Source organism: Trichosurus vulpecula, chromosome 8 (genome assembly GCF_011100635.1).
Source record: "Trichosurus vulpecula isolate mTriVul1 chromosome 8, mTriVul1.pri, whole genome shotgun sequence".
Classification (NCBI taxonomy): domain Eukaryota; kingdom Metazoa; phylum Chordata; class Mammalia; order Diprotodontia; family Phalangeridae; genus Trichosurus; species Trichosurus vulpecula.
This window is the reverse complement of record NC_050580.1, coordinates 196,760,389-196,780,055: the sequence shown is the minus strand read 5'-3', so window position 1 is coordinate 196,780,055 and position 19,667 is coordinate 196,760,389. Positions and strand designations below refer to the sequence as shown.

Genomic DNA, 19,667 nt, shown 5'->3' with positions numbered 1-19,667 from the left:
TACAGTTTTAGCTGCCTAAGGCACTGAGAGGTTGTGGCTTGCCCAGGATCATACAACCAGGATATGTCAGAGGTGGGACTTGAACCCAAATGTTTCTGACTTTGAAACCAGTGCTCTATTATATAGCAGACCATTTCCCTGATCTGTCTAAATACGTCCTCTTTTCTAAAAAGGGAAAATTAAACAAAGACTTAAATTAAACTTCTTATTGAGGGTTCTGGCACAGGACGCACAGACCCTTGCAACTAGTTGGTGTGGCAGATAGAACACTGGCTTTGAAATCAGAAAGACCCGAGTTCAAATCCTGCCCAGACACTTATTAGCTGTGTGACCTCGGGCAACTCACAACTTCTCTTTGTCTCAGTTTACCACTGCTCTGTAAAGTGGAGATAATACCTTTCAGACTTGTGATGAGGATGAGAGGGGATAAGGGAACAAACATTTATTAAGTGCCTATTGTGTGTCATATTTACATTTGATACAGCAACCTTAGGAGATAGGTGGTATCATTGTCCCCATTTTACAGTCGAAGAAACTGAGGTAGACAGGGATGAAGTGACTTTGCTCAGTTACGGTCAGCAAGCATCTTAGGCTGAATTTAAACTTGTCTTCTGTGCTATAATTATAATTATTGTAATTATGGATCCACCAAATCAAGTGGTCCCTCCACATCCAACAGGCAAGTGAAGACGATTATTACATAATATATATGTGACACATGTGAACATATACACACACGTCCATACGATAAACAAATGGGCACACATGCACATGTATGGACACAGACATACACACACATACAGGCAGCTAGATGGCACAGTGGATAGAGCACCAGGTCTGGAGTTAGGAAGGTCTGGAGTTAGGAAGATCTGAGTTCAAATCCAGCCTCAGTAGCTGTGTGATCCAGGGCAAGTAATTTAACCCTGTTTGCCTCAGTTTCCTCATCTGTAAAATGAGCTGGAAAAGGAAACGGCAAACCATTTCCTTATCTTTGCCAAGAAAACACCAAATAGAGTCACAAAGAGTCAGATACAACTGAAACAACTGAAACAACTGAACAACAAAATATATACACACAAACACACATATGCCCTGGCCCTTGTTTGGAGATGTGGATGCATCACCAAAGTGTTAAGGAATCAGCTTGTGCCCAGGACTTACAAGGAGATGAGAATAGTGCCCTAACAGACCACTTGCAAACTCAGTTATGCCAGGCAGTGAAGAGATGGTCTGAGGGGGGAGCAGCAGCTTATGTTATGTGGGGGCAAAGTTAATTCAGGCTCATTTTCAAGGTTTGGAGGAGAGAGGACCTAAGGATCCCTCCACCTGTTCCTAGGCTTTTGCTCATGTGCATAGTCCTGGGAGGAGGAAAGTGGAGTTCCTATCCCTGCCCCTTAAAGCAACTTCAGTGGTGCTTTTAGGACATCAGAAAGATTTAGTCCCTGCCCCTGACAGAAAGCAGCTCCAAGGCTGAAGGGTAAGGGCCCTGAAAAATGCCAGGATGCTGATGTTCTGTTCAAATCAGTGGAGAGCCCCTTTCAATGAAGGAATTTAAAGTGTGTGTGTGTGCGCGCATGCGCGCGTTTGTTATGGGAGAGGTCAAGAGGTCTGTTTAGCAACAGTCTCAGCCAGACATTTAGGGATATTTGATGCTCCCTAAACCCCTAAGCTCACCTTGGATACCCCTAGAATCTGCAGGACAGACTAGAAGCAATAGATGGAGATACTTGGTGAAAGAAAAGAAAAAGGAAAAAAAAAAGGAAATACTAGTGTGGTGTTAGAGATAGAGAGTTGGCCCAACAGTTAGAAAGTCTTGGGTTTATGTAACCCTTGGCCAATCACTGAACCTTCCAGCATCTCAAGCCGTACTCTTAGACTAAGGTACACACACAGCAGATGCTGAGCTGCATTGGCAGAGAGATTTTCCTCACTGGGAATCCCCTACACCAGTGAGATCATAGGTTTATTTATTTGTTTTTAAGATGCAATGGGCTGCTTTGAGAGAGGGGTTTCTCCTTCGCCAACAGCCTTCAATCACAATCAGTCAGTCAATAAGCATTTATTAAATGCCTACTAGGTGCTAAGCAAAGGAAGAAAACTCGCTTGTCTGGGCTGTGGTAATGGGTATTATTATTCTCGTATGGGCTGGGCTATATGGCATCCGAGGTCCCTAACTGCTCTGAGATTTTGTGATTGTAACTGTCCATCAGAAAGGAAGAATGAGAGTGGTCTGGGGGCTTGGTTCCCCCTTGCCCACCCCCAGGGCAGCTCATTCAGGTTTACCATTCCTGGGTCATTATAAAAGGAACAGCCTAAGCACCACTTTCTTTACCCATGCCTCTCCCCTCCCCCCATCCTGACTTTGTCACCATTCCAACCTCAATCCATCTCTGAGATCCAAGAAATGTCATAAGAATCCCCGGAGACCTTCCCAAGGAGGGGATGAGCTCATGCACAGTCATGCTGGGGAAGAGCCATGCCTGGTGCTTCTGGGACAGCTCCTCCCATTTGCTACACTTGTTACATAAAGGAGAATCAACAGAACCGTGAAATTGTCAGGAGAGAGGCAACACAGAAACCCAGGAGAGGCTGACGCTCTCTTAGCATCCAATGTCCCAGCTCCTTCTTGGCTGCCTGATAACATGGCTACTTCAGTATGGTGGGGAAACCCTTGGCTCTAACGTCAGAGAAACTTGGTTTAAATTCTTACTGTCTGTGTGACATAGGGAGAATCGCTTCCCTTCCCTGGGCCTTGGTTTCCTCATCTGTAAAATGAGGGGGTTGGATTAGATGACCTTTGAGGTGACTTTCAGCCCTGGATCTGTGATTCTTTGGTCCCAAGGCTCTCTCCTAGGCTTAGACTCTGGACCTTCCAGCAACGCCAACAGAAGAAACACAGGATTTCTCCCCTGAGTTAGACTTTTTACGGCTCCCGTCCCCATAGGCCACAGACAAATGTCAAGGTCTGGATCCCTGAGAGAGATGGATAAGATGAGAGGTTCTCTCATTTTCCATTCTCTAATTCACTGGATGGGGGAGGGGGCACATCTGTGAAAGATCAAAGCAAATTAAATTTACTTATTCACAAGTGGAGGGAAGTTTTACCAGGAAGCCTTGAGCAGAGCCTGGGAGTTAGGCCCTATGGGCAGCAGTCTGAATTCTCTAATTCTAACCTCCCTGGGTCTCAGCTTCTACATCTGTAAGGTGAGAGGGTGGACCAGGTTGCCTCTGAGTTCCCTTCTAGCTCTAAATCTGTAATCCTATGACCTCCCCACTGAGAGAGAGAGAGAGAAAGAGAGAGAGAGAGAGAGAGAGAGAGAGAGATTAAAGAGTCTCTTTTGTAATTCTGAGTGTTTAATCAATAATGTAGAAACTTTCTGAGACTTACTATCTGACATGGTCACCAAAGAAAAATTTTTCTGGTGAGAGGAACAACACGCTGCCTTTCTTCAGAGCTTTGGAATGTCATAGAATCCTGAATATTCCAGAAGGATTAGAGATAATGGTGATAATAATATATTTGAATATTCAAAATCAAATTTGAGTTTTTGAAATATTCAAATATCTGAATACTCAAATTTAAATTCAAAATATCTTAATGTGTAAAAATACAATATATAAATATATAATTTAATATAAAATATATCAAAAATGTCTTCACTACAAACTTGTAAAATAAGTAATTCTTATCTCATTTATAAGGGAACAGTCTCAGAGGGGTTGAATGATTTGCCACATAGCTCGTAAGTCAGAAGTATTACTCAACCCCTAAACTCTGGCATTCTTTCCATTCTATCATGCTTCCTTTCCATCTAATCCCATCCCTCTTCTGGTCTCATCTCTTTACTATAGAAAGGAGGAACACAAGGCCCAAAGACAGGAAGTAATTCACCCCAAGGTCACACAGTTTGGCAAGTATCGGTGTAAGATTTGAACCTGAGTCTCCCTGTCTCCAATGTAGCACTTTCCATTACATCATCATGTCTTTCCATCTAAGCCTCCCCCCAACCCTTTACTGAAGAAAGGAGGAACCTTATGCTTATCATTACTTTGAAATGACTGAAGCTATCAGACCAGTTATATTACTATTTTACAGATGTTTGTATTTCAATATAATTGTTTCCTCAGTAATCCTATGTACTTTGCACATTTAAAAAATGTGACTCTGAAAAGGGAGCCACAGACTTCAGCAAATTGCCAATAAGCTCCATGACACTCTTGATCTAGATAGAGTGGTATTCTTTCTGCCTTTTCACTGACCCTTCCACCTCCTCTCTATTTGCCCTACCCCCGAGCACTGGTAGGTAGTTGAGAAACAGAATGGTCTATAAACCGATAAAGATAACAGTGTGAAGTGCTATAATAAAGTCCCAAAGCAGTGACCCGGAAGCATTTTTTACCTCAGACCCAAAGAGAGGAAGTGATTTGCCCAAAGCCACACAAATAGTTTATTAGTTATTGGCAGCTAGAATTAGTACCAAGGCATCCTGACTCCCAGACTAAGGCATTCCTGGTTAAGTCTGTTCCAAAGCCAGTTGTCTGCACCTTTAGCACCACACAAAGGAAAGGCAGGGAACTGGGTGCCAAAAGGGATCGTGTAGACATGAGAATCAGTCAGTACTGTTGAGAGGGCAGGGATTACTCATCATCTCAGGCATACAAACCCGGGTTGGCCTGTCATCTGTGCCTCTCGGATCTAGGTCTGAATCCCTCAGTTGGGAGTTATCCAAATTCTTCACCATCCTAGCAATCAGCTCCCCCATGCTACAACCAGGAGAAGTCCCATAGGTCATGTTTGTACCATCCTGAGGACAGGGAAAGGAGGGAGATAGGACAGTGAAAGAAAAATGGGGGGAGAAGGGGAAGAGGGCAGAAAGGAAACAAGAAGTTCATTAAGGACAGAGGCAAACTTAGCCAAGGAAAAAGAGGAAAATACAAGCTCCAAGAGTGAAAAAGATTAAAATAAAGCAATAAAGGAAGAAAATGTAGAGAGAAAAATCCTGTTTTTCCTTGAATATTGGATGGTGTATCTTGCATTTGTTGTTGGTTCCACCAAACTCAGGGTACTACAGGGTGTCCCTAAAGTCTGGACACATACGAAAAAAATGCATATTTTGAAATATTTGGAATATTAACAGACCTTAGCCCCCTTGACTTTTTTTCTGGGGTATGCTAAAGGAGTAGGTGTATTCAATGAAAATCACAGATGCAACACACTTGATTAAACGCATAAAGAGTGAATGTGCTAAAATGGATAGCAATGTGGAGTTATTGCATAGAGCTGACGTGAATCTTGCAAAGCGCATCAACTTTTGCATCACAAATGATGGAAATCCCATTGAAGATGTTGTTTGTTAATATTCCAACTAAATAAAATGTTGTTGAAAATTTCATTCATTTCGTTTCTTGAAAATATGCATTTTTGCCTATGTGTCCAGACTTTAGGAACACCCTGTAGATTTGAACTGTACCTATCTGGTGAAGCCCAAAGAGAAGGGGAAGATGCTTGACCTAGAGAAAGATGGTGACTATGAAGAGTGATCAGAGTGACATATTTAGGAGCCATGGAAGTGACTGGAATTCAACTCTATTCTTTTATTCCAAAGGGAAGGGGAGGCGAAACCAATAAGCCTTGAACATACCACACGTAGAAAGGTGTCACTGCCTTCCCCCTACACCAGGTGTCTTTAACTTGGGGTCCATAGACTCCCAAAGTCCATGGACTTTGATTTCAGGGGGTCTAGGAACTTGAATGGAAAAAATATTATTTTCACTGACCTCTAACTAAAACTTGACATTCCCTTCAATTGAATGCAGGTAATATTCTATGGTAGTATTAGCAAAACCTGTGACTTTGGCACCAATAGAAATCACAGATATTTTCATATCACATTACAGTTATTGCAGATAGATCCATCATTTATGCTCATCATTACTTTGAAATTATTGAAGTTATTAGACCTGCTACTAAATATAACAATGTCATATTTTTTTCTATTCTGATAACAATCTCAGTATAATTGGCTTTCTTTGTAATCCTATGTATTTTATGTATTTAAAAGCCTTATTCTGAGAGAAAGACCATATTGCCAAAGGGTCCACAACACAAAAAAAGATTGAGGACCCTGGCTTTAGACAGAGTAGTATTCTGTCTTTTCAATGACCCTCCTACTTTCTCTCTATTTGTCCCACTCCTGAGCAGTGGCAGATAATTAAGAAGTAGATTGGTCTGCAGCAGGGGTGGGGAACCTGCAGCCTTGAGCCTTAAAGTCAAAAGGCCAGACTTGAGGACCTAGAGGGACACATGTGGCCTTGAGGCTGCAGGTTCCCCACCCCTGGCCACAGCCTGAATATAGGTAATAGTATGAGACATCATAATAAAGTCCCAAACTAATGATTCTGGAAGCTATTTTCCCCCCAGGAGATACAGGCCCATATGGCCATAAGAACATGAGAGCTTCCCCCAACGCAAGTAGATATTGTGGAAAACTGTCATGAAAGACTCAGCCCTAGGGAATTCTTAGTTATCTGGGATGAAGCCTGCTCAAACTCAAGGTTACAAGTGGACCTACCCAGATACTACCCTACAAATAGAATGACCCTGTCTTAAGGAATCCTCTGGCTCTCCAAAGAATGGGGATAGTTTCTGCTTCCCTTGTTAAGCGGTTTCTGAATTGCCATTAATGGGAAGGCATGATGTAGCTATCCATTTACCAATGGACCTGGATGATACTTTGCCCATCTGGACACCCCTGGACTCACATCAATGGAGCAGCCCATGAGGGAACCCCTCTCAATAGCTTTCTTCATGATCTTGTACATGTCTCTGGGAGCATCCTTGATCTCAAAGAATTCTGTCACTCCTCCAGTGAAGTCCTCCATAGCTTCTGTGGTGTTACCACCTTTCAGGGCTTCGTAAGAGCCATGGAGCCTTGGGGAAAATACAAAGGAAAATTGCAAATCACAAAGTTCTAGGGCAATGTGCCCCACATGGTTCACCTGGGGCAACCAGCTCTTGGTTCATAAGCTGGAGCCAGGTGGGCCTCTGGCTTCTGAGTTCCAGAGATATTTCCCATTGGTCCTGGCCTGGATCACTATAGAACTGGGATGAAGTTGCTATGGGAATCCACAAGGTAAGTAGGTAAAGTCTTTATTTCTACCAAAGAATTTTTAACACTTAGAGCTGCTTGTAGTGTAAATGGGCTTTACATTTTATTATTTTTATTGACTTTTTGTTCTTTGAGTTTTTTATTGAAAGCTTTTGTTTTTAAAATGCCTAGATTTCTAAATAGATTCTTCTACCCTCCCTACCCCAGAGAGTTGTAAAAAACAAAATGAAAGAAATATTTTAAGGGAAAAAAAAAAGCAGTTCAGCAAAACTAACACACCAACCAAGTCTGATCACATAGGCAGTATTTCAGATCCATAATCCCCCGCCTTTGCACAGATGGAAGGAGGTATTTTTTTTCTGTTTTCTTTGAGGCTTGACTTCACTTATGAGATGGCCCTTTCTGAATGGGTTACATATTTGCATTCTCTCTCTCTACCCCCGCCCCTCTCTCCATCCAGCCCCTCCCTCTCCCTCTCTCTTCTTCCCTCCCTCCCTCTCTCCTCTCTTCCTTCTTTTCTCTCTACCTCCTTCCCTTTCTCCCTCTCTCTTTTTCTTTCTTTCCCTCTTCCCCCCCCCCCCATACGCACGTGCGCACACACGCACGCGTGCCTGTGTCATAAAACCTGAAACAGTTTCTACAACCTATCTCCTCTTTCCAGTACCGGGAATTCAAGAGCATCATCTTACTTTGCATAGGCCTTCTCCAACAGAGCGCTCCAAAACTCATTGCGATGGTTGGATTTGGTGAAGACCAGCTGGTTGTTATAGGTTGGGAGGCAGTCATCAATAACCACATCCACCCAGTCTCCATAGCGCCAGAACTGAAGGGAAACATCAATCGATTAATAATGCATCCATAAACACTTATTAAGTGCCTACGATGTGCCAGGCACTGTGCTAAGTGCTGGGGACACAGAAAGGGACAAAAGACAGTCCCTGCCCTCAAGGACCAGGGTGAGACAACATGCTGACAAATACATACAAAGCAAGCTATTTAAAAGGTAAACAAGAAATAATTTAAAAGAGGGAAGGCACTGGAAAGAGGGGTTAGGGAAAGCTTCCTCTAGAACATAGGGTTTTAGCTGGGTCTTAAAGGAAGCCAGGGAGGTTAGTAGTCAGAGAGTGGGAGAGAAAATGTTCCAGGCATGAGAGAGAGCCAGAAACATTCACATCAGCCTTGATGAGCAAGGCCTCTAGTCCAACAATCCCAAATTATTTCTGAGCATGGCTACTCAGCAGACTCAGATATATTGTTTTTTTCTCATCCTAAGTTTTACATGAGGCAGTGGATAGAGCACTGGGTCTGGAGTCAGGAAGACCTGAGTTCAAATCCAGCCTCATACACTTACTAGCTACGTAGCCCTGGGCAAGTCACTGAACCCTGTTTGTCTCAGTTTCCTCATTTGGAAAATGAGCTGGAGAAGGAAATGGCAAACAACTCCAGCATCCTTGCCAAGAAAACCCTATGGACGGTACTAGTGTATTGTGGTCCACAGGCCACAAAAAGTCGGACATGGTTGAACAAAGCTGGAAGTCTGCGACACCATTAACCCTAGCATTTTACATCGTGAGACACTATCCAGAATACTTTAATATGCCTATCTGCAGTTCATTCATTCATTTAACAAAAATACTTATTACATGCCAATGATATTCAAAGAAGCATGCTAGGCATGTTGGAGATACAAAGACACATAGGATATAGTCCTCACCCTAAAGTTTATAATCTAGTTGGAGATGCAACAGGTACACTCATAACTAGGATATGAGGCAGGCAGTGCATATTCATATGATTGGTACAGACAACAAGTGCTAATGGAGTTAGAGAAAGGACAAATGCAGGAGTATGCTAGAGCCAGCTCGAACCGACTCCTGATTGTTCAGTTTTCAATATGAGCGTTTACATTTTAAAAATCAGAAAATGCTACAAACCGGGGTGTGATTTATCATTTTGTTTGTCTAAACTTAAGAAAATTGTCAGGGCAGCTGGGTGGTGCAGTCAGTAGAGCACTGGCCCTGGAGTCAGGAGGACCTGAGTTCAAATCCAGTCTCAGACACTTGACACACTAGCTGTGTGACCTTGGGCAAGTTACCCAATTGCCCTGCCTTCCCCCTCAAAAAAAGAAGCTTAAAAAAAAAGAAAATTATCTAAACTTAAGGAAATCATGAAGAAAATATTAATGATGCAGATTAAACTTAAAAGCATATGTGTATACAGTTTTTCCCCTACAGGGCTGGTTGTTAAATGTTTACTACCATACCACTAGATAAATCCTTTTCTGCTCAGAAGAGAAAGTTTGGATGGAGAGGCCAAAGATTCTGCTTATCAGATTCTAATATTGTCCAAATTTCAAAGGCAAAGCTTAGTCACTTGGTGAGCAAGCAGCTAATTTACTGCTCCCACTAGCCAAGGTAACGAGAACTTGAGGTCTGTGAGGATACAGACTACTTTTTTTTTCTTAAAACAAACAAACAATTCTTTGTTTATTTTCAATATTCTCTTTTTTTAATTTTGAGTTCTAAATTCTTTTCTTCCCTCCTTCCGCTCCCTTACCCACTGAGAAAGAAAGCAATATATCAGTTATACATGTGAAATCATACAAAACATATTTACATATTAGCCATATTACCAGAAAAATAAGAGAAATAAAGTAAGAGAACTATACTTCAATTTGCCCTCAGAGCTCATCAGCTGTTTCTCTGGAGGTGGATAGCATTTTTCATCTCGAGTCCTTTGAAAATGAGGAGAGACTACTTGTTGCATTTATTTGTATCCCTAGCACTTCGCACAGTATCTGGCAGCATACTAGGTGCTTAATAAATGCTAGTTGACTGACTAACCGAAGATAGGTCTCCTCCAGGAAGAAGTCCCATCATCGTAAATCCAAGTCACTGGAGAGCTCTGATCAATGCAATGAGAGTTTCTGAGGGCTGAAGATGAAGCCTGCTACCCACCTCCTGCCACAGAGGTGACCGTCTCAAGATGCAGGATGAGACCCTTTTGGACATATGCAGCCAATGTGGCAATTTGCTTTGCTTGGTTATGTATATTTGTTACATAAGTTTTCTTTTTCTTTTAATATGAGGGTGGGAGTGGGATGGAGAGAAAAATAAATGTTAATCGAAAATGATTCAATTTTTTAAAAGGAAGTGAATTATATCTATAAAATACAGGGGTCATCACACCAGATGGCCTCTGAGGTTTCTTCCAGCTCTAGGCATATGATGAACCTATAATCCTCTATGGTCGCCTACCCTCAATAGTCTTGATTTATCTAACACATCTTGGTGAGATATGGACGCTTCTCACAAATGTTAAGTAGTTACTCTGGCCTAATGTATCAACAGAGTGATTTATTTATCCATACTTCATATTCATGCTTCCTAAAGCATACTTTGCTTGGCAACAAAGGCCAGCAAAAGGCTTCCAAGTAAGTTGTGAACTTAGTATATGCCCAATTTTAATATGAAGCTCAAAGACAGCTGCAGGCCCTGCCCTAGGGGCTGTTGTATCCATGTAGCCCCCACAGATTCCCTGGAGGGTTAAACACAGTGCTGGGGGGTTTGGGAGATTTCTGGGAAGGGCTGCAAGTTTCAGCAGTGCCTCAGCAGCTGAGGAAGCTAAAATAGACTGACCTGCCATTGCACAGGATGTCTCCTTCCTGCTCTATCTGGAGCACGTGGGGAAGCTGAATTTTCCAATAATAAACAGGGCCATAGGCTGGGCAGAGATGGACACCTGTTCTCCCACTTTCTTCCTCTTTCTACCCTCCCTCTCTCACCAATAGGCAGGGTTTATCCATATCTATTTTCCCTCTTAGCCTTGTGGCAAAGACAGGACAAGGGCATTCCTATGTTACTGCAACCCCCCCCCTGCCCATTTTAGATAGATAGCAGACAGGTAAATGGATGAATGCATAGATGGATGGATGGATGGATAGATAGGTGATAGATAAATATGGATTAGTATGATAGATAGGCAGGTATATATCTATAGATAGGTATGGATAGGCAGATAGGTAGATGGATGGATGGATACATAGACTGATAGGTAGATAGGTAGGTAAGTAGATAGATGATAGGCAGACAGATAAATAGGCAGATAGCATGGACAGAGAGATACTAAATAGGTTTGTAGGTATCTACCTACAAATGAATTTTTGGATTCATAGATAGACAGCAGACAGATAGATGGATGGATAGATGGACGGATGGATGGATGGATGGGTAGGTAGGTAGGTAGATGGATAGAGAGAGAGAGAGAGAGAGAGAGAGAGAGAGTATATTAAGCACTTACCATGTGTGGGGCTACTTAGCAGTATTGTGCTAAGTGTTGGGAATACAACTTCAAGCAAGAAGAAACAGATGAGGACAATGAAGTCCAGAGAGTTTAATTGGATTGCCCAGAGTCATGTTGGTGGTAAGCAGCCAAGCAAAGATGTGACCCTAGGTTCTCTGACTTCAAATCCAATGCTCTTTATGCCTCACCATCCCATCTTCCCCATTTACACCCTCCTGGAAGACTTAGCACCTCACCTGGAAGTGGAAAATCCCAGCATAGTTTTCAGTGAAAGTCTGATTATGGGGGATAACTCGGAAAAGTAGTCGCTCATTCAGGGTCAGGCAAGCAATGGCAGCCAGGAACCAGCAGTCCCCTGTAGGAAAGGAAAAGCTGAGTGGGTAAGAATAATAATAGCTGGCATTTTTATGTGGTTTTAAGGTTTGCAAAATGCTTTACATACATTATTTTGCTTGATCCTCAAGACAATCCTATGAGATAGGTGTTGTTAAAAGCACTTGGCACAGTCTGGTACACAATAAGCTCTATATAAATGTTACTTTGTTATTATCTCCATGACGAGGCTAGCTCACATTTACACAGCACTTACTCTATGCCAGGCACCGTGCCAGGTGCTTTGTAATTACTATCATCTCATTCAGTCCTCACAATACAGATGGGGGAACTGAGGCTGATGGTAGTTTTGTAACTTGCCCAATCACACAGCTAGTAAGTGTCTGAAGCCTTGGTTTCTTTGTTTGTAGAGTGTGGCTATAAATATTTGCACTACTAACCTCATAGGATTGTTGATAAGGAAAGTGCTTTGTAAAGTGCAAAGCACTATGTAAACGTGAGTGACTATTAATAATGAGCATAATAATTACTATCATTATTGTTCTCATTCTGGTTGTTATTATAACCCTCCTTTTTATTTTAATTTTTTTAACTCTCCTTCTTTTAATCATCTTTTCAATGGATTTCAGATAGAAACCATCCTGGCACAATTTGCTGTTCTCCTATCTGTTCTCTTCTGTCTTCTCTTCCTGAGATCAGATAATCTTAATTTTTTGAGCTTGTCTTCATAAATTCTTCTTCCTACATTGCTACACCCTACACCTGCACCAATTTCACTGCATTGTCTTCTCTGGCAGCCTACTCTTTTCCCCCAAAATCTTTTCATGAGCAAGAGGATAAGCAGAGACAAGATTATAATGGAAAGAACAGAATAATTGGACACAAAAGTCCTGATTCCAGTTCTCAGCTACTCTACACTTGCCAGCACTTCTCTGAATTGCTGTTTTCTTAGTTGAAAAATGAGGATATTGGAGTAGAGTATGTTTGGGAAAGTATATATATGTATATATGTATATGTGTATGTATATATCTATAGCTATAGAGAAACATATCTAAACTGCATCATAGCTTTCGGGGGTAGGGTGGGGGGAGGGGGATAAAGAACAAAATAAAAAAGTGCACAGCAGAGAACAAAAGAAAACTCACAAGGAAGCAAGAAAAGATGGACAATTCTCCAAACAACAGGTATTATTTATCATATAGGCTTTCTTGAAATGAAAATCTATTGTTATATATTTTGAATCCTCTCTTACGTTCTGCTAAGCACATAACATTTTTTTTCTTTTTTACTTTGTATTTAAGTTTCAATATTTAAGTTTATGATATGTTTTGTTTCCTTTCTCTATTCTGTATTTGTGTTCTGGCCCTTGAGCCTAAAGTAAAATTAAATTGAAAAAAAAGAAAAGAAAAATGAGGATAAATATTATTTATACTGTCTACCCCAGAGTTTTATTGTAAGATAATGTATGTGGGAGTACTTTGTAAAATGTAAGGTGCAATGTAAATGTAAGTTATTAATGACGTCTGTATTTTGTGTAAAGACATTGTTGAGAACCTATTGTTATTATTATTAATTGTCATTATTATCAAGGTCATATTGAGGGTAAGTAGGACTCAAACCCAAATCTTCTAACCACAACTTCGATGATTTTTCCATTACACTGTCATTGGCAAAGAGTGGATTTTTAATGGGGCCTTTAGGTTGAAAGAAATGTTATTGAACTATATCCTTTTGAAAAATATGTATTGAGTAGAAATAAATGAATATTCTAAATAAAGTACCAATAAATATATTGTTATATTTATAATTGTATATAGTTACATAGCTATTTATATTGGGTAATCATTTCATCACTGATTACAACTTGACTGTAATGCTGAAGAAAACTTGGAATCAAACTTCATCTCGGTTTCAGACATAGGAGGAACTACAGTTCAAATATTGAAGATAACAGTGATTCACTGATATGAAAACACAAAAATCCACATCTTGATTAAAAGCTATTACTGTAAATTAATGTCTGATTCCACAATAGTGTGCTTATTTGAGCTACACTGAAAACAACAGGAATTGTTCAAAATAATCTAATAATCTTGCTAAGGGAGTAGGTTTCTGAGAAATAGGTCACTTCTTTTGTCAATTTATCAGGGAATTGAATTTGAAGAAATCCCAAATCCTTGATGCCACCACATTTAGGATGGTGAAGCAAGTAATCCTTAGCAGTTGTGCCAGTGTGAGAAAACTTGACCTTAGAAAAAGGAGAAATTTGAGTATGGTGTTTCATATTAGGTTTATGATTCACATGCAATGTATTGTCCCTTCAAAGTCTGTTGCTGAAGTAAGCCTGATCAGAGTTCTAAGAGAATTATGGAAGCAACGAAGAGTTTTGAGATTTTAAATGTGACAGACTGTTATATGCTGGAGAGATATAATTGTTATATAATTTTTGGAAAGTACAGGGTGTCCCTAAAGTCTGGACACACAGGAAAAATGTATATTTTGAAATATTTGGAATATTAACAGACCTTAGCCCCCTTGACTTCTTTTTCTGGGGTATGCTAAAGGAAAAGGTATACTCCATGAAAATCACAGATGCAACACACTTGATTGAACACATAAAGAGCAAATGTGCTAAAATTGACGACCATGTGGAGTTATTGCATTGAGTCCCCGTGAATCTTGCAAAGCACATCAACCTTTGCATCACAAATGATGGAAATCATATATTGAAGATGTTATTTGTTAATATTACAATTAAATAAAATGTTGCTGAAAATTTCATTCATTTCATTTCTTGGAAATATGCATTTTTGCCTATGTGTCTAGACTTTAGGAACACCCTGTACAATTTATCAGATTATAGATAGAAAATATAAATTTGATTATTCATCAGTGCAAATGAGGATTTGTTGCAAAGAGGAACCAGTGCTGAACTCAAAAATATAAGAGGAGACGCAGCTATCAGAACTGCATCATCTAAAGTTGAAGCTGGAAGTGATGAATAATACATTTGCTGTCGAGGAGTAAGTCTAGCTGAGTAGAGGAACAGTTTGGAAACACAGAATCAGAGAAGTACCTCGATGCATTGACTAGTTTGGCTGAGACGTCAGTACAGGTGGCTGCCCCATGCGTGTCTTACATGCAAAATCCAGTCCTTAAGAGTCATTTAATACAACCCTCTCATTTTACAGAAGAGGAGAGTGAAGCTAAGAGAGATTAAGTGACATACCCAAGGTCAGAAAGGTGGTAAATATGAGAAGTGGGTTTTGAAACCACATTCTATGATTCCAGATCTGATGCTCTTTCTCCTGCACATTCTAAAATGATTTTTCATTTGCAAAAACTATCCAATTGGGTTCTTCTAAAGAAAGAGCCCTTCTAGAGCACTTAAAGTATAATTTAAAACATGATAAGAAAAACTTAATTTGTCCATCCCCTTTTCAGGAATGTGTCTTGTCGTGTAACATGTCGTGTATGCCTTATAGATAGGAGTTGTGGTGGAGTGAATAGAGTGCTGGATTTGAAGTCAGGAGACTTGGGTGTACCACTTTAGGCATTTTTCTGATAATGAACAGGTCCCTTAACTTTTTAAGCCTCAGTTTTCTCCTCTAAGAAATGGAGATAATTACGGCATCTACCCCAATGCTGTGAGAATCAAATGAAATAATGTATATAAAGTGCTTTATAAACCTTAAAGCACCATATAATTAACAGTCAGTTCTTATTGTTACTGCTGAGAGGCAATGTGATGAACTGCACAGCCAGGCAGTCCCAGGTTTAAGTCCCACACTGTGACCCACATTTGGCTGAGTGACCCTGGGCTGATCACTTGACCCCTCAGTGCTTTGGGCGCCTCTCTAAGCCCATAAGTTGCAGAAAAGATGCTGGTCTGCATTTGTAGGGGGAGTTTCTCTATGTTACTGAAACCAGAGATCTAGCCTCTATCCTACTCTGTTGTTTTCCTGTGGTACAGAGCAACACGCTCATAAGTAGAAAACAGAAAGCAAGGAGATGAAAAATCTGTACCTGCAGCTGAATGAATGTGAGAATCACTGACATGGGAAGAATTTGCCTCTAAAATTTGATGAAATGGCATCAAAAGCCAATCATTCCGGGGCAGCTAGTTGGCGAAATGAATAGAGCACCAGCCCTGTAGTCATTAGAAGCTGAGTTCAAATTCACCCTCAGATACTTACTAGCTGTGTGACCCTAGGCAAGTCACTTGGCCCTGATTGCCTCCAGAAAGAAAGAAAGAAAGAAAGAAGGAAGGAAGGAAAGAGAAAGTAAGAAAGTAAGCAAGCAAGAAAGAAAGAGAAACAAAGAGAAAGAAAGAAAGAGAAATAAAGAAGGAAAGAAAGACAGAAAGAAAGAAAGAAAGAAAGAAAGAAAGAAAGAAAGAAAGAAAGAAAGAAAGAAAGAAAAAGAAAGAAAGAAAGGTCAATTATTTCCTCCTGGTACTGCCTGGCCCTCTCTTGGCCTCAGCATAAGAGAGCACTGGGGAATTTCCCACCTAAATCTCCTTGGCAGATGTCAGTTCTGTTGGCTCCACCAATGATAAACCTGGGATTCTCGCAGATTTCCTGTGAGGGGAAAAAAAATGACATGTCAGTGAGAAGCAGCTTGATGTCTCTTAACTTTGGGGGGCGTGGCCTGGTAGCTACATCAATGTGTTTCCGTATTTCCTCTAAAATCAAATATAAATTCTTCATAATCAGGTCCCAACTTACATTTCCAACCTCAATATACATTACTACTTCTCACATATTCTTTGGTTCTGTCCTCCCGGACTATTTTCTGTACCCCTCACCCATGTGACTCCAATCTCTCAGACTTTGACCTGGCTGTCTCTCATCTTTAAAATATGATCCTTCCTCACTGCTTCTTAGAACCCCTAATTTTCTTCAGAACCCAATTCAAGCATTTCCTTTTACATGAAGCCTTTCTTTTTTGTTAATTAAAAATTCCCCCTTAATAGTATTTTATTTTTTCCCAATTACATGTAAAGGTAGTTTTCAGCATTCACTTTTATATGACTTTGAGTTCCAAGTTTTTTTTTCTCCCTCCCTTCCTTCCCTCCCCCCTCACCAAGACTGCAAGCAATGTGATATAGGTTATACATGTACAATCATGTTAAACATATTTCCACATTAGTCATGTTGTGAAAGAAGAATCAGAACAAGAGGGGAAATCCATGAGAAAGAAAAAAAAGCAAAAAAAGTGAAAATAGTCTGCTTTGATCTGCATTCAGACTCCATAGTTCGTTCTCTGGATGTGGATGGCATTTTCCATCACTGGTCTTTTGGAATTGTCTGAGACCATTGTATTACTGAGAAGAGCTGAGTCTATCACAGTTGATCATCTCACATTGTTACTGTGACTGTGTACAAGGTCCTCCTGGTTCTGATGAAGGCTTTCTTGACCCTCTCCCCCAGCTGCTTATAAATTCTCCCTGCCAATATAACCTTGATATTCTTTTGCATATATTCATATATATGTGCATATGTACATGGATCAAATGAGATACCATATAAGGTGCTTTATAAACCTTAACATGCTATATAAATGCTAGCTATTATTATATGTATGTTGTCTCTCCAGATAAAATGTAAACTCCTTGAGGGCAGGAACTGTTTCATTTTTGTCTTCGTATTCCGAGCACCTAGCAGAGTACTTGACATATAATGGGTATTTATTGATTGCTGGTTGATTGATTGATTCCTTCAAGAGCTCAGGGTAAGTAGAGCTAACCATAGCCCCTTCACCATACTCTCCCCACCACCCCCTGCCCCCGGCCCTGACCCTCCCCGCTTAAAGAACAAGAAATACCCAAAGAAACATAGGCTTGGAAGGTCATTTAGCTCAACCCAGGGGTGTGCTGGCAAATATTGAAAAACCAACTCTCTTGAAAAAAGTGTATTATGACACACTTAGAAGTTTAATTTTTTTTAAATTCAATTCAATTTTATATTATTTTTTGTTCTCTTCTTCCCCTTTCTCCCTTCTTAACCCATTGGGAAGACAAGAAAGATAAAACCTATCACAAATATGTATAGTCACAGAAAACAAAGTCTCACATTTAGCCATGCCTAAAAAGAAGAAAAGGAAAGAAAGAGAAGAAAATATGCTTCAAAATGTACTCTGAATCCATTAGTTCTCTATCTGGGGGGCAGATAGCATATTTTATCATGAGTACTTTAGAATTGTGGTTGGTCGTTGTATTGATCAGAGTTACTGTTTTGCAAAGTTTTGGCTTGTGTGCCTCTGAACCCAGGAGCAGAGCAGGGATGCAGTCCTAACCTTTAGTGCAGCACATAAGCCCGAGGTGGAATGACCAGAGCAGGAGATCTAGACCAAAGGGGATCCAGTAGTTTAGTCTCTCTGAACCTGCAGAACCTTCCTGCAGACTAATAGTGACTGAGTTCGGCAGAGATCTACTGAAGCGCAACCATACACAAGCCAACAGATCCAGAGCCTGGGTCAGAAACTTGCAGAGTTCGGAGGAGAGCAGTGAACAGATTTTACCTGGATCGTACCACTTTGGGAGCATTAAAAATTTGTAGGTCCCCAGACTCAGCTGTGAAACCAGCAGAACACAAAAGGACAGAAGCTCAGCCCAGACATCTCATACCCTACCTCCTCTCGCACCTCCCCCCCCAAGGTCTCAGAGCCTAGCACTAACATAAAATTCAAAGTCAAAGAAATAGGTTGGAAAAATGAACAAAGAAAAAAAAGAACCTGACCATAAAGAGTTACTACGGTGACAGAGAAGCTCAAGACAGAGAAAAAGATAATGACTCGAAAACATTACTAAGCAAAGTCTCAAAGAAAATTGCAGAATAGACATAAGACCAACATGAATTCCTAAAATAGTTAAAGAAAGTTTAAAAAAAGAGCAAAAAATATTTTAAAAAACAAATGAAAGGGATAGAGGAGAAAATGGGAAAAGAAATGAGAGCTATGCAAAAAAGATATGAAGAGAATTAACAGCTTGGTAAAAGAGATATAAAAAAATAATTCCTTGAAAATTAGAATTGGATAAATAGAAGTTAGTGACTCCACAAACCATCAAGACATAATGAAACAAAGTCAAAAGACTGAAAAAAGGAAGAAAATGTCAACTATCTCATAGGAAAAACAACTGACCTGGGAAACAGATTGAGAAGAGATAATTTAAGAATCATTAAACTACCTGAAAACCATGTACAGAAAAAGAGCTTAGATATTATATTTCAAGAAATCACAAAACTGCCCAGATATTTTAGAATTAGAGGGTAAAGTAGAAATTGAAAGAATCTACTGGTTACCTCCTGAAAGAAATCCCAAATGAAAACTCCCAGGAATATTATAGCCAAAAGCTAGAGCTCCCAGGTCAAGGAAAAAATACTTCTAACAGCCACAAGCAGGACCACACAACATAGAGCAGCCACCACTATAAAGGAGCAGACAGCTTGGAATATAGTATTCCAGAAAGCAAAGGTTCTAGGATTGCAATCAAAAATAGCTAGCCTGAAAAAATTTGAGTATAATCTTGAGTATAATCTTATTATTTGAGTATAATCCTTGAGTATAATCTTGGATCTTTAATGAAATAGAGCACTTTTAAGCATTCCTGATGAAAAGACCAGAGCCAATTAGAAAAACTGGCCTTCAAACACAGCACTCACAAGAACATAAAAAGAGATGATAATTTAAACTCTTGGAGCTGATGAAGTTACCAAGTGATATAACAAAGAGGAAAAAGAGAAGAGGGCCCAGGACAGAGCCTTGGAGAACACTCAAAATTAATAGAACATGATATCATTAATGTGGGTACTTCTTCTAATGGCATAGGTGACAATCCATCTATACCTTCTCAGGCTTTGAAATTCTTTTCCATATCTTCTCATAAATCTACCATAGAAGATATATGCAACACCTTGGAG

At 40.2% G+C, this 19,667-nt stretch overlaps 1 protein-coding gene across 2 annotated transcripts in view; it reads right to left on the bottom strand.

Moving 5' to 3' along the window:
* CAPN3 (calpain 3) overlaps positions 1 to 19,667 on the bottom strand; it is an 88,729-nt gene that overhangs the window by 25,125 nt on the left and 43,937 nt on the right. For both annotated transcript variants that reach the window (XM_036737031.1, XM_036737030.1), the window contains exons 2-5: positions 16,256 to 16,325; positions 11,648 to 11,766; positions 7,799 to 7,932; positions 6,763 to 6,931 (exon numbers count right to left, since the gene is read on the bottom strand). In XM_036737031.1, coding sequence (XP_036592926.1) covers positions 6,763 to 6,931; positions 7,799 to 7,932; positions 11,648 to 11,766; positions 16,256 to 16,325 — 492 coding nt within the window. The remainder of the gene's footprint in view (positions 1 to 6,762; positions 6,932 to 7,798; positions 7,933 to 11,647; positions 11,767 to 16,255; positions 16,326 to 19,667) is intronic.